The 12,188-nt window shown below is 36.9% G+C and overlaps 1 protein-coding gene across 1 annotated transcript in view; it reads left to right on the top strand.

Moving 5' to 3' along the window:
- The window catches only part of AGBL4 (AGBL carboxypeptidase 4), a 1,493,965-nt gene that overhangs the window by 291,127 nt on the left and 1,190,650 nt on the right, over positions 1-12,188 (top strand). The window contains exon 3 of the mRNA XM_053576008.1: positions 4,427-4,551. Within this exon, the coding sequence (XP_053431983.1) occupies positions 4,427-4,551 (125 nt within the window). The remainder of the gene's footprint in view (positions 1-4,426; positions 4,552-12,188) is intronic.

The raw sequence follows: 12,188 nt of genomic DNA, 5'->3' as shown, positions 1-12,188 counted from the left end.
TTCTGGTACAAATATCTTTGTTAGGATGTGATTTTTGGTCTTCTGGGTATATACCTAGTAGAGGAATTATAGGATTGAATGGCAGATCTATTTTTAGATCTCTAAGTGTTCTCCAAACATCTTTCCAAAAGGAATGTATTAATTTGCATTCCCACCAGCAGTGTGGAAGTGTTCCCTTTTCTCCACATCCACGCCAACATCTCTGGTCTTGGGATTTTGTGATATGGGCTAATTTTACTGGAGTTAAATGATATCTCAAAGTAGTTTTGATTTGCATTTCTCTGATGATTAAAGATGATGAGCACTTTTTCATATATCTGTAGGCCATGCACCTGTCTTCTTTAGAGAAGTTTCTCTTCAAGTCCCTTGCCCAGCCTGTGATGGGATCACTTGCTTATACGTTTGAGTTCTCTGTGGATTCTGGTTATTAAACCTTTGTTGGAGACATAACCTGCAAATATCTTCTCCCATTCTGAGGGCTGTTTGCTTGCTTTACTTACTGCGTTCTTGGCTGTGCAGAAGCTTTTTAGTTTGCTCAGGTCCCAGTAGTGTATTTTTGAAGCTGCTTCAATTGCCCTCCTAATAAAATACTCGCCCAGACCGATTTCTTCAAGGGTTTTCCCTGCACTGTCTTCTAGTATTTTTATAGTTTCATGTCTTAAGTTTAAATCTTTAATCCAATGAGAGTCTATCTTAGTTAATGGTGAAAGGTGTGGGTCCAGTTTCAGTCTTCTACAGTTTGCCAGCCAGTTCATGCCGCACCATTTGTTAAATAGGGAATCTTTTCCCCACCGAATGTTTTAAATTGGCTTGTCAAAGATCAAATAATGGTAAGTAGCTAGATTCATCTCTTGGTTCTCTATTCTGTTCTAGACATCTACTTCTCTATTTTTGTGCCAGTACCATGCTGTTTTGATCACTATCGATTTATAGTATAGTCTGAGGTCTGGTAGTGTGATTTCTCCTGCTTTGTTTTTAATTCTGAGTAATGTTTTGGCTATTCGAGGTTTTTTCTGATTCCATATAAAATGAAGTATTATTTTTTCAAGATCTTTAAAGTATGATAGTGGAGCTTTCATCCATGGTTGTTAAAACAGTGTTTCTGTGGAGGGTATAAGAGCTAAGTTCTTCTATCATCTTTCTGTTGTCAATCTCTTTTAATTCTTGAAATTGATAATATGTACTTACTTTCTCTTCTTTTTTTATCTGGGTAAGCTTGCTGGAATTTAATATTTAAAATCTATTTAAAACAAACAAATTTTTAAGTAAAGGACGCATGTTTCTGACAAGGGTCTGATAACTAGGAGCCACATAGAACTCAAACTAATCAGTAAGAAAAGAACAAATAACCCCATTTCCTTGTGGGCAAGAGACTTGAACAGAAGCTTCTCTGAAGAAGATAGGTGCATGGCCTACAGACACATGAAAAAATTCTCATCATCTTTAAGCATCAGAGAAATACAAGTCAAAACATACTTTAAGGTATCATCTAATTCCTGTAAGATTAGCCCACATCACAAAAATCCCAAAACTTCACATGTTGGCATGGATCTGGAGAGAAGGAATACTTTTACACTGCTGGTGGGAATGCAAATTAATGTCTCCTTTTTGGAAAGAAGTTTGGAGAATGCTCTAGGAACTAAAATTAGACCTGCCATTTGATCCTGCAATTCCTCTACTAGGTATCTACACAGATGATCAAAAATCTTTTTTCAACAAAGGCATTTGCATCAGAATGTTTATTGCAGCCCAAATCATAATTGCCAAGTCATGGAAGCAGCCTACGTGCCCATCAACCCATGAATGGATTAATAAATTGTGGTGTATGTGTACCATGGAATACTATGCAGCCATAAAAAGATGGAGACTTCACATCATTTATGTTTACCTGGATGGAACTGGAACATATTCTTCTTAGTAAAGTATCTCAAGAATGGAAGAAAAAGTATCCAATGTACTCAATACTACTATGAAACCAACATACAGTCATCTACACATTCATACAAATGATAAAACATAACTATAGTCCAGAAAGAAAGAGGGAAAAGGAGGGGAGGGGAGAGAGAAAGGGAGGGGGAAGGCCAGGAGGAGGTGGGTTTTTGGTGGGACCTCACCTGCTGTGCATAATACAATGGTACATTTCAAAACTATTTAGAATAGAGTATAAATGTCTTCCCACAACAAATAAGCAAGCGAGGTGATGGTTACATTAATAAGTTCGATGTAAGCATTCCACACTGTTTATCAATTCAGCATATTGTACCCTATAAATGCATTAATGTACACAGTCATGATTTAATAAAAACTAATAAAAAAGAAGGAAGGGAGAGAAGGGAGAGGGTGGAGCACTAGTGGAGGGAGTTTATTTGGTGGGATATCACCTAATGTGCACAATGCAAGGGTACATTTCAAAACAACTAAGAGTATATTATAAGTGTCTTACCACATAAAATAAGTGAAGTGACAGTTATGTTAATCAGTTTTATTTAAGCATTCCACATGATACATCAAATCATCACATTGTACCCCATAAATGTATACAGCTATGATTTAATAAAAATTAAGTTAAAAAAGAATTTAAAACTTTTATATGTACAGGCTTAAAGTTTAATTCTTATTGTTCTTTTGGGGGCAGACACACTATAGTTCATTTTGAAGTAGGGTATTGCTGTGGTTTTTAAGAGCAGTGCAATACCAACTTCTCATTAAATTGTTTTGTTACTGTCTGTAGTCATCTCGATTCTGTAGCTATTGATTATCTTGTATGGAGTTTGGCAATTCACTAGACTCTGATTTTATTTTTCCTTATTCTGCTATTAATATTTTGTGAAATTCACTGATCATTATAATTAATCAGGGAGAGGAGTCAAAGAATGTAGGTGACACCTGAGTTTATACATTTTTTAAATGAAATCATAGGGGCACCATACACTGGTTTTATATACAAGACATTTATATTCTACATTTAGTAAGTTTCACATGTACCCATAGGTGTGATCCCACCAATCACCCTCCCTCCGCCCATTCTCCCTTCTCTCCTCCCCTGCCTTTCCCCTTTCCCCATATTCTTAGGTTATAATTGGGTTATAGCTTTCGTATGAAAGCTATAAATTAGTTTAATAGTAGGGCTAAGTACATTGGATACTTTTTCTTCCATTCTTCTAAGAAGAATATGTTCCAGCTCCATCCATGTAAACATGAAAGAGGTAAAGTCTCCATCTTTCTTTAAGGCTGCATAATATTCCATGGTGTACAATTTATTGATCCATTCATGGGTCGATGGGCACTTGGGCTTCTTCCATGATTTAGCAATTATGAATTGGGCTACAATAAACATTCTGGTACACATATCTTTGTTATAATGTGATTTTTGTTCTTCTGGATATATACCTAGTAGAGGAATTGTAGGATTGAATGGCAGGTCTATTTTTAGATCTCTAAGTGTTCTCCAAACATCTTTCCAAAAGGAACGTATTATTTTGCATTCCCACCAGCAGTGTATAAGTGTTCCCTTTTCTCCACGTCCATGCCAACATCTCTGGTTTTTGGGATTTTGTAATATGGGCTGATCTTACTGGAGTTAAATGATATCTCAATGTAGTTTTGATTTGCATTTTTCTGATGATTAATGATGATGAGTATTTTTTCATATTAGTTTATATATTTTTAAAAATATATTTGTTTGTGGGTGGCGCCTGTGGCTCAAAGGGAAAGGGTGCCAGTCCCATATGCTGGAGGTGGTGGGTTCAAACCCAGCCTCGGCCAAAAAAAAAAAAAAAAAAAAACTACAAAAAAAAAATATATATATATATTTGTTTGTTTTGTTGGTAGAGAAAAGTGGAAATTAAATTTCATGGTTGTTAATTTGCTGTTATTATTCTTATATAGCAACTACTTCTAATTTTTGTTTAAAAACATACTCCACATATTCTTTAATATGTTCTGAAAGAAGTTTGGAATATAACAAGAGTAGTACAAACTGTATAGCCCTGTTGTGAGAATGAAATAAGGTTTCATATATTAGAGGTAGTTCATATACCAGAAAATGTAATAAAAAAATACATAAGACATAATCATATTCATTTGTCTTACAGGGGAATTGAAGTTTGTCATTCTTCTCTCAGTTTATTGGGGCTTATCACAGGCACCTTATAGCAACTCACTATGTAAAAGACTCTTTTTAACACAAAAGGATATGGGTTATAAGGGCAAGGCAGAGCAGTTTGCACAGCAAACTACCTGAAAAGCCTTCCTTATGCTGGGCTGCATTCACAGTTGGCGGCCATTTGGATTGTGATTGCTGAATCTACAAGTACTGAATGTTGACAAATAATGGTTATAAGAGCTTGTAATATTTAAATTTGTATTTACTATTGACTTAAATGAACTTCTACTAAATAACGATTTTCTTCATTTTTATTACTAGGTAACCTTGGCCGGGTGGACCAGGTGTCTGAGTTTGAGTATGATCTGTTCATTAGGCCCGATACCTGTAATCCACGCTTCCGAGTCTGGTTCAACTTTACTGTTGAAAATGTGAAAGAATTACAGGTGAGGGAAATAATGGATGTCTTCAGTGTGGTTTTGGTGAGAAGAACATGCTTTTGTTTTCTTTGGGCATATCAAAATAATGACTGTATTAGGGAATATATTCTTAAGTATCTATAGCAATGATACAGTTTATTTCAAGATATAGATAAATAGGTACAGTATGCTGACTTTTATTATCTGATGGTTATTAAATAATACAAAGATGTATCTGAGGATACAATGTTCTTTATTGACTGAAGCATCAACATGGCTTCCTTGAGGGACAGGGATACTATGTGTATAAGGAAACAGTGGAAGTGACTTGCTTGTATGTTTATTTAGGGAACTGTTCTCTATTATCTCTCCTTTATAAAGAGCTGTGAGAAGTGCTTTTCTTTTCTTGTACAACAGTACATTTACCATGTATATCTTTAAAAGAATATGATTCCCAGAACTGATCTTATTTACCATTTACTTTGGCAGTTGGGAAACTCAGAGCCAACTTTATAGCCCTCTCCAGTGATACTGGAAAATGTTTTATTTCTGTGTACTAATTTTTTTTTATAGGTTGAATATCCATTATCTGAAATGCTTGGGACCAGAAGTGTGATTTTTGAATTCTTTTGATTTTGTAATATTTATATATACATTATGAGATATCTTAGGGATGGGGCTCAGGTGTAAATCTGAAATTCATTTATATTTTATATACTCCTCCTCCCCTTAACCTGAAGATAATTCTATACAATATTTTTAATGGTTTCATGCGTGAACATATGGCATCGTATCTTCACTCAAAAAGTATTTGGATTTTGGGATTGGGATGCTCAACTTGCTTTTAGAATGTATGAATCTGCTTTTAAACATAATTTCTTCCCCTATATTTTCTAACAGTGCATGTTTTGGGGAGGGTTTCGGATGGTGGGTTAAAGACAGGGTCTTACATTGCTGTCTGTCCTAGAGTACAGTGGTATCACCATAGCTTACTACAACTTCAAACTCCTGGGTTCAAGCATTCCTCTTGCCTCAGCCTCCAAAGTAGCAGGGACTCAGGCATGTGCCACCATGGTCAGCTAATTTTTTATTTTTCATAGAGATGAGGGTCTTGCTATTGCTCAAACTCCTGACCTTAAGCAGTCCTCTTGGTTCACTTTCCCAAAGTGCTAGGATTACAGGTGTGAGCCACTGGCCTGGCCAAGTGCATGTTTTTATCATCTTTTCAACTCTTGTTTTTCATGACAGAATATTGATGAAAATAGAGCCAACCACATGTGCTTTGAATAAACCATTCATAAAAATCTAATCCTAATCAGTGGTTATTCTGTTATATTGAGACAGCTGATCGTGGAAGATAGCACAAACTTTGCAGTGACATTAGAAGTCTTTTAAGCAGATAAAAGCATAGCTGTATAACCCAACTCTACCTTCTTACTTCATGTTGTCTTTTTCTAGTATATTTGGGAGAAATTAGGGATTTTATTTAATGTCTCCTTCTGAGTTAATCTGTCTTACTTTTTCACCTGGTTACTTCCTTCTCTCCATTTATCTCAGCTGTACCTTGAGTCAAGTGATCAGTGTCTGTAATTTAAATAGTGTCAGTGTCTTTCTTACAATGCTATTCCTGGCACGGTGACTTTGGCAAAAAGAGAGACGCCAAAACAACCACTTCACTTTATAAGGCCACTTACACAGGATTGGGCATATGTGATGTTTGTTGAAGTTTAGGGGCTAATTAGAAGAAATTAAATATAGGTGAGAGGTCTGAACATTGTTAAATATGACTTATCTCAGAATTTTAGGACATGGGTGGGAAAACAGAAACCCCATATGGAGAGCCCCTTAAGGACAAAATTTAGTTTCTAGCTTTGTCTCCTGGATTTACTTACTCTCTAATGGCAGAGTTCCTCTTTGAATTTTAAACAGTAGTAACATTTCTTCTCTCTCTTTACCTTAGGAAAACCCTAACTTTACCTACAGGGGTTCACCTGACCCTAGAACTGTCCTTCTTGTTCCACCAAGATGATCAATAGTCCTTAAAATGTAGTTTCCAAAAATCTACGTTCCTAAGTCTAGAGAGTAAAACTAACAGCAGGAGATTTTAGACCCATGTACTAAACTGAATATCTTGGCACTCCAAATCTGGGACCCCTATGAAGATCTCTCTGCTACTAAGAGATAAACATACACCCTCTCATTCTTCTGTTTTCTGTTCCTGCTCACTTTTGATTGTCACATGCACATACCTCTCAAAAACAAACAATAATTCTGAACCAGTATGGTTAATTCATAGGAAGGCAGGGAAACATTTTCTTAAAAGCACTATAATCTGCCACAATTTCTAAATTTATAAACAGGATTATTCTTTTCCTCTTGTTTTCACAGCCTATGCATATCCTTGAGCTTGCCTACTGGATCCAGGAACCCACTAACTCCTAATAAATGAGGCTGATTACTTTTTAAACAATATGGTCATCTATCCTCATTATGTTCTTTGCTAAATAGAGACTAAACAAAAGTTCTAAAATTATGATTTCTTTAACTTTATGCCACACAAAATTCTTAGGCTAGTTTTTCTTTCACTTACTCCTGATAAAGATTAACTTTACACAGCTTATACAGGAGAAGGCGTAGGGGTTAAGATGACTGGAGAGTTAAAAAAAATGTGTTCTTTCAGTTACTTGAAATAGTCTTTGGACAAGTTTCTCATACATTTGAAAGTGTTTGACATAGTGTTTCTCATACATTTGAAAGTGAAAGACACACATACATCTTGTGTTTGCCATAGTGTTATAACTTTCATATTACAGGTTGAAGCTATATAGCCTCTTTTGAAATCTTTTAATTAAATAAGCACATAACACGATATGTCCCAAGGAGTTATTCTAACAAGGGAGTTTTGTCTGTTTTATGAATGCTTAAATTTAAAGTTGAAAGAATATGTTTTCTCTCTCTTGGTTCTATCTTGATATCCAATGCTATCGTTAGCCTCATTACAATTAGAAAACGTGAACATGTTTATCTGGTTTCCTGCAGCCTGATGCTTTTATCAGCCTCTTTCTGTGGGCCAGTGCCTCATCAACTACTCTTACTATAGTTATGGAAATCTGTCTCAAGAAGGCATAAAGATCTGCTGGAAAGATATAAGATATATATCTTCTTCACAGGATATTTGTTTTCATGGTTGTCTACATAAAAGAGAATAGTTTTACTGTTAAGTTTGACTTGTGAAGTCTGTTTTTATAACATCTCTTCCTATAATCTTTTTCTATCCCTTGAATTTCCATTAAAATGAGACCCACATAAGTGTAATCTAGTCAAGAACCTCATTTAGGTCTTGGTACTAGCAAGCAAAAAATATTAGTCATCACTGGCTGACTCCAGTAAATGAATGTCAAAAAACACAGCATTGAATATACTATATGAACATGTCTAGCTTTTGAGTTATTTTCCTTAATGTTTCTAGGAAGTGATAAAAGCTTGGAACATACGATTATGTATCCCAAGACTGATATATTAATATTAACGCCTAAAAGTAGTTGCTAAACAATGCATTTGCAAGAGTCACTGAAACCTAAATATCCTGATACCTAATGGAAAAGTAATGTTCTTTCTGAAAAACTAGTATCAAATATTCTTATGTGAAAATTTATTATTGATGTAGATGAGAACACATGCATGATGTGAAAGCAAATCTTCCTAAATACTCAGGATAAAAATTCAGTCAATAAAAGAATATAAAATCAGGAAGGCGGAGCAAGATGGCAGCCGAGTAACAGCTTCCTTGCATCTGGGCACCGTGAGTCTGGGGAGATAGGACTCCAGGCATCTCTGGCTGGTGGGAACTGCCTATCATCACTCCTATGAGGATACAGGGAGTCAGCGAGAGACTTCTGGACCCCAAGAGGAGGACTAAAACCATGGAAAACCGGCAAGTGGTCGCGTGTGTTCAATCCGTCTAAACCCGCCCACAACTGTAAGTTCAGTAGCAGCGAGACTGCAAACCAGAAAGGCCTTACCTGTGAACTGTTTTGATGTCCTTGGACTTGGCACTGAGTTGAACTGCCTTGGGGAAGGCCTGAGTGGGAGTGCGGAGAACTTTGGCCGTTGTCTAGGGCCCCAGTCTGAGCTGCTGAGCCAGACGGAGCTAATAGTGTTTGGCGGTGGGTCACACGGATCCATTGTCAGTGATCTGCCCCGGCAAGCTCCGCCCTCAGGGTCGCAGAGCTAGAAACGGGTGGGAGCTGGTAACCCAGCAACCAAGTAGCCTCAGGGTGGGTTCTGAGCCGCCTTGCAGCCCTAACCCTCAGGGGCAGAGTGAGACCGGTTTTGGCACACTGAGTAAGTGGATAGCCACTTCAGCAGCGATTCCAGCGAGAAAGCTGGGAAAGCTTCTGCTCAGCAAGTTTACAAGTTCAAAGTGCCTTTTAAGTAGGCTGAAGAGAGATTCAGGGTGTCTACCTGCTGGGGTTTGAGTAATCAGCAGCCTCTAGTCGTATCAGAACTGTGACTAACATCTCATACCCCAGAAGACCACGTGTTGCCCAGACAATATTCAATAACATATACAAACTGCTTTGTTTTTGGTTGTGTATTTTTTTCTTTCTTTTTTTGTTTGGTTGTTTTTTTTGTTTGTTTATTTTGACGTTGCTGATGTTCTTTTGTTTTTTTAATTTCAATCTTTTCCACACAGATCCCTTTTTCTTTCTCAATTTTCCTAGTTTAATTATAATTTCCCATTGCTGCCTTTTTTAATAACTTCAACTTCATTTTTGCTAGTGTTTCTACCGATATAATTTGGTTTTTCACCCAATTTTATCCCTGTAAAGTTTTCTGTTTGCTTGTTTTGGTTTGATTTATAGCATTTTTGTCTTTCCTCTCTACTTGGTGGAGGTGGGGTACTGTGTCTGATCAGGTTAGCAAAGAGCTGCTGACCTCAAGGGAACCACGCAACTGGGCACCCCCAGAAGGTGGGGTTTTTTAAGGTTGTGTCAAAGTACCCTACTGTACACCTATATTGCCCTCTCTCCCTCTTTCTGTGCCTCTCTTCTTTTTGTCAATATTCCTTATACCCACCCCCTCTCCTTTCTCTATCTTTCTTTTTTTCTTATCACTCGGTCCTCCTTTCTTTCATCCCCTTTTTTTTTGCTCTTCAACCTTCTCACCCTTCTGGTCCTGTAACCCTTAGTCCACAGGCACAAGAACTTCAAGAGCAAGAGGAAGTGAAAGGAAAATTAGGGCAAGCAAACAGATAAAAGAAATCACTCATGAGGAAGAATCAGCAGAAAACTCCAGGCAACATGAAGAACCAGTCTAGAACAACCCCACCAAGGAACCATGAGGTAGCTACTGCAGATGATTCCACCAGTATATAAATGTTAGGAATGACAGAAAGGGAATTTAGAATACACATGTTGAAAACAATGAAAGAAATGATGGAAACAATGAAGGAAATTGCTAATAAAGTGGAAAATAACCAAAAGGAAATCCAAAAACAGAATCAAATAAGAGATGAACGATATGAAGAATATAAAAAGGATATAGCAGACCTGAAGGAACTGAAACAGTCAATTAGGGAACTTAAAGATGCAATGGAAAGTATCAGCAACAGGTTAGACCATGCAGAAGAAAGAATTTCAGAGGTAGAAGACAAAGTTCTTGAGATAACTCAGACAGTAAAAGAGGCAGAAAAGAAGAGAGAGAAAGCAGAACGTTCACTGTCAGAATTATGGGACTTTATGAAGTGTTCCAACATACGAGTTATAGGAATTCCAGAAGGGGAAGAAGAATGCCCCAGAGGAATGGAAGCCATACTAGAGAATATTATAAAAGAAAATTTCCCAAATATCACCAAAGATTCTGACACACTGCTTTCAGAGGGATATCGGACCCCGGGTCACCTCAACTCTAACCGAGCTTCTCCAAGACACATTGTGATGAACCTGTCCAAAGTCAAGACAAAAGAAAAGATTCTGCAAGCTGCCAGGAGTAAGCGCCAGTTGACCTACAGGGGCAAATCCATCAGAGTGACCGCAGACTTCTCTAATGAAACTTTCCAAGCAAGAAGACAATGGTCATCTACCTTTAATCTACTTAAACAGAACAAGTTTCAGCCCAGAATTCTGTACCCTGCTAAGCTAAGCTTCAAAATTGACGGAGAAATCAAATCATTTACGGATATACAAACATTGAGGAAATTCGCCACAACAAGACCAGCTCTACAGGAAATACTTGAACCTGTTCTGCACACTGACCACCACAATGGATCAGCAGCAAAGTAAGAACTCAGAAATCAAAGGACAGAACGTAACCTCCACACCGATGCAAAAGGTAAAACTAAGCAATGGACTCTCACCAAATAAGATGAATAGAATACTACCACACTTATCCATTATCTCAATAAATGTTAATGGCTTGAATTCCCCACTGAAGAGACATAGATTGGCTGACTGGATTAAAAAACACAAGCCATCCATTTGCTGTCTGCAAGAAACACACATGGCTTCAAAAGACAAATTAAAGCTCCGAGTCAAGGGTTGGAAGACAATTTTTCAGGCAAATGGAATTCAGAAGAAAAGAGGAGTTGCAATCTTATTTTCAGATACATGTGGATTTAAAGCAACTAAAGTCAAAAAAGACAAAGATGGTCACTTTATATTGGTCAAGGGAAAACTACAACAAGAAGACATTTCAATTCTAAATATTTATGCACCCAATTTAAATGCTCCCAGATTCTTGAAGCAGACTTACTCAGTCTGAGCAATATGATATCTGATAATACCATCATAACAGGGGACTTTAACACACCTCTTACAGAGCTGGACAGATCCTCTAAACAGAAATTAAACAAAGATGTAAGAGATTTAAATGAGACCCTAGAACAACTATGCTTGATAGATGTATATAGAACACTCCACCCCAAAGAGAAAGAATATACATTCTTCTCATCACCCCATGGAACATTCTCCAAAATTGATCATATCCTGGGACACAAAACAAATATCAACAGAATCAAAAGAATTGGAATTTTACCTTGTATCTTTTCAGACCCTAAGGCACTAAAGATGGAACTCAACTCTTAACAAAAATGCTCAACCCCACCCAAAGGCATGGAAATTAAACAATCTTCTGTTGAATAACAGATGGGTGAAGGAAGAAATAAAACAGGAAATCATTAACTTCCTTGAGCATAACAACAATGAAGACACAAGCTACCAAAACCTGTGGGATACTGCAAAAGCAGTTTTGAGAGGAAAATTCATCGCTTTAGATGCCTACATTCGAAAAACAGAAAGAGAGCACATCAACAATCTTACAAGAGATCTTATGGAATTGGAAAAAGAAGAACAATCTAAGCCTAAACCCAGTAGAAGAAAAGAAATATCCAAAATCAAATCAGAGATCAATGAAATTGAAAACAAAAGAATCATTCAGAAAATTAATGAAACAAGGAGTTGGTTTTTTGAAAAAATAAATAAAATAGATAAACCATTGGCCAGACTAACTAGAAATAGAAAAGTAAAATCTCTAATAAGCTCAATCAGAAACGATAAAGGGGAAATAACAACTGATCCCACAGAGATACAAGAGATCATCTCTGAATACTACCAGAAACTCTATGCCCAGAAATTTGACAATGTGAAGGAAATGGATCAATATTT

The sequence above is a fragment of the Nycticebus coucang genome, chromosome 22 (assembly GCF_027406575.1).
Source record: "Nycticebus coucang isolate mNycCou1 chromosome 22, mNycCou1.pri, whole genome shotgun sequence".
NCBI classification, from domain to species: domain Eukaryota; kingdom Metazoa; phylum Chordata; class Mammalia; order Primates; family Lorisidae; genus Nycticebus; species Nycticebus coucang.
Note: the sequence above shows the minus strand (reverse complement) of the source record. Positions and strands in the feature narration are given on the sequence as shown.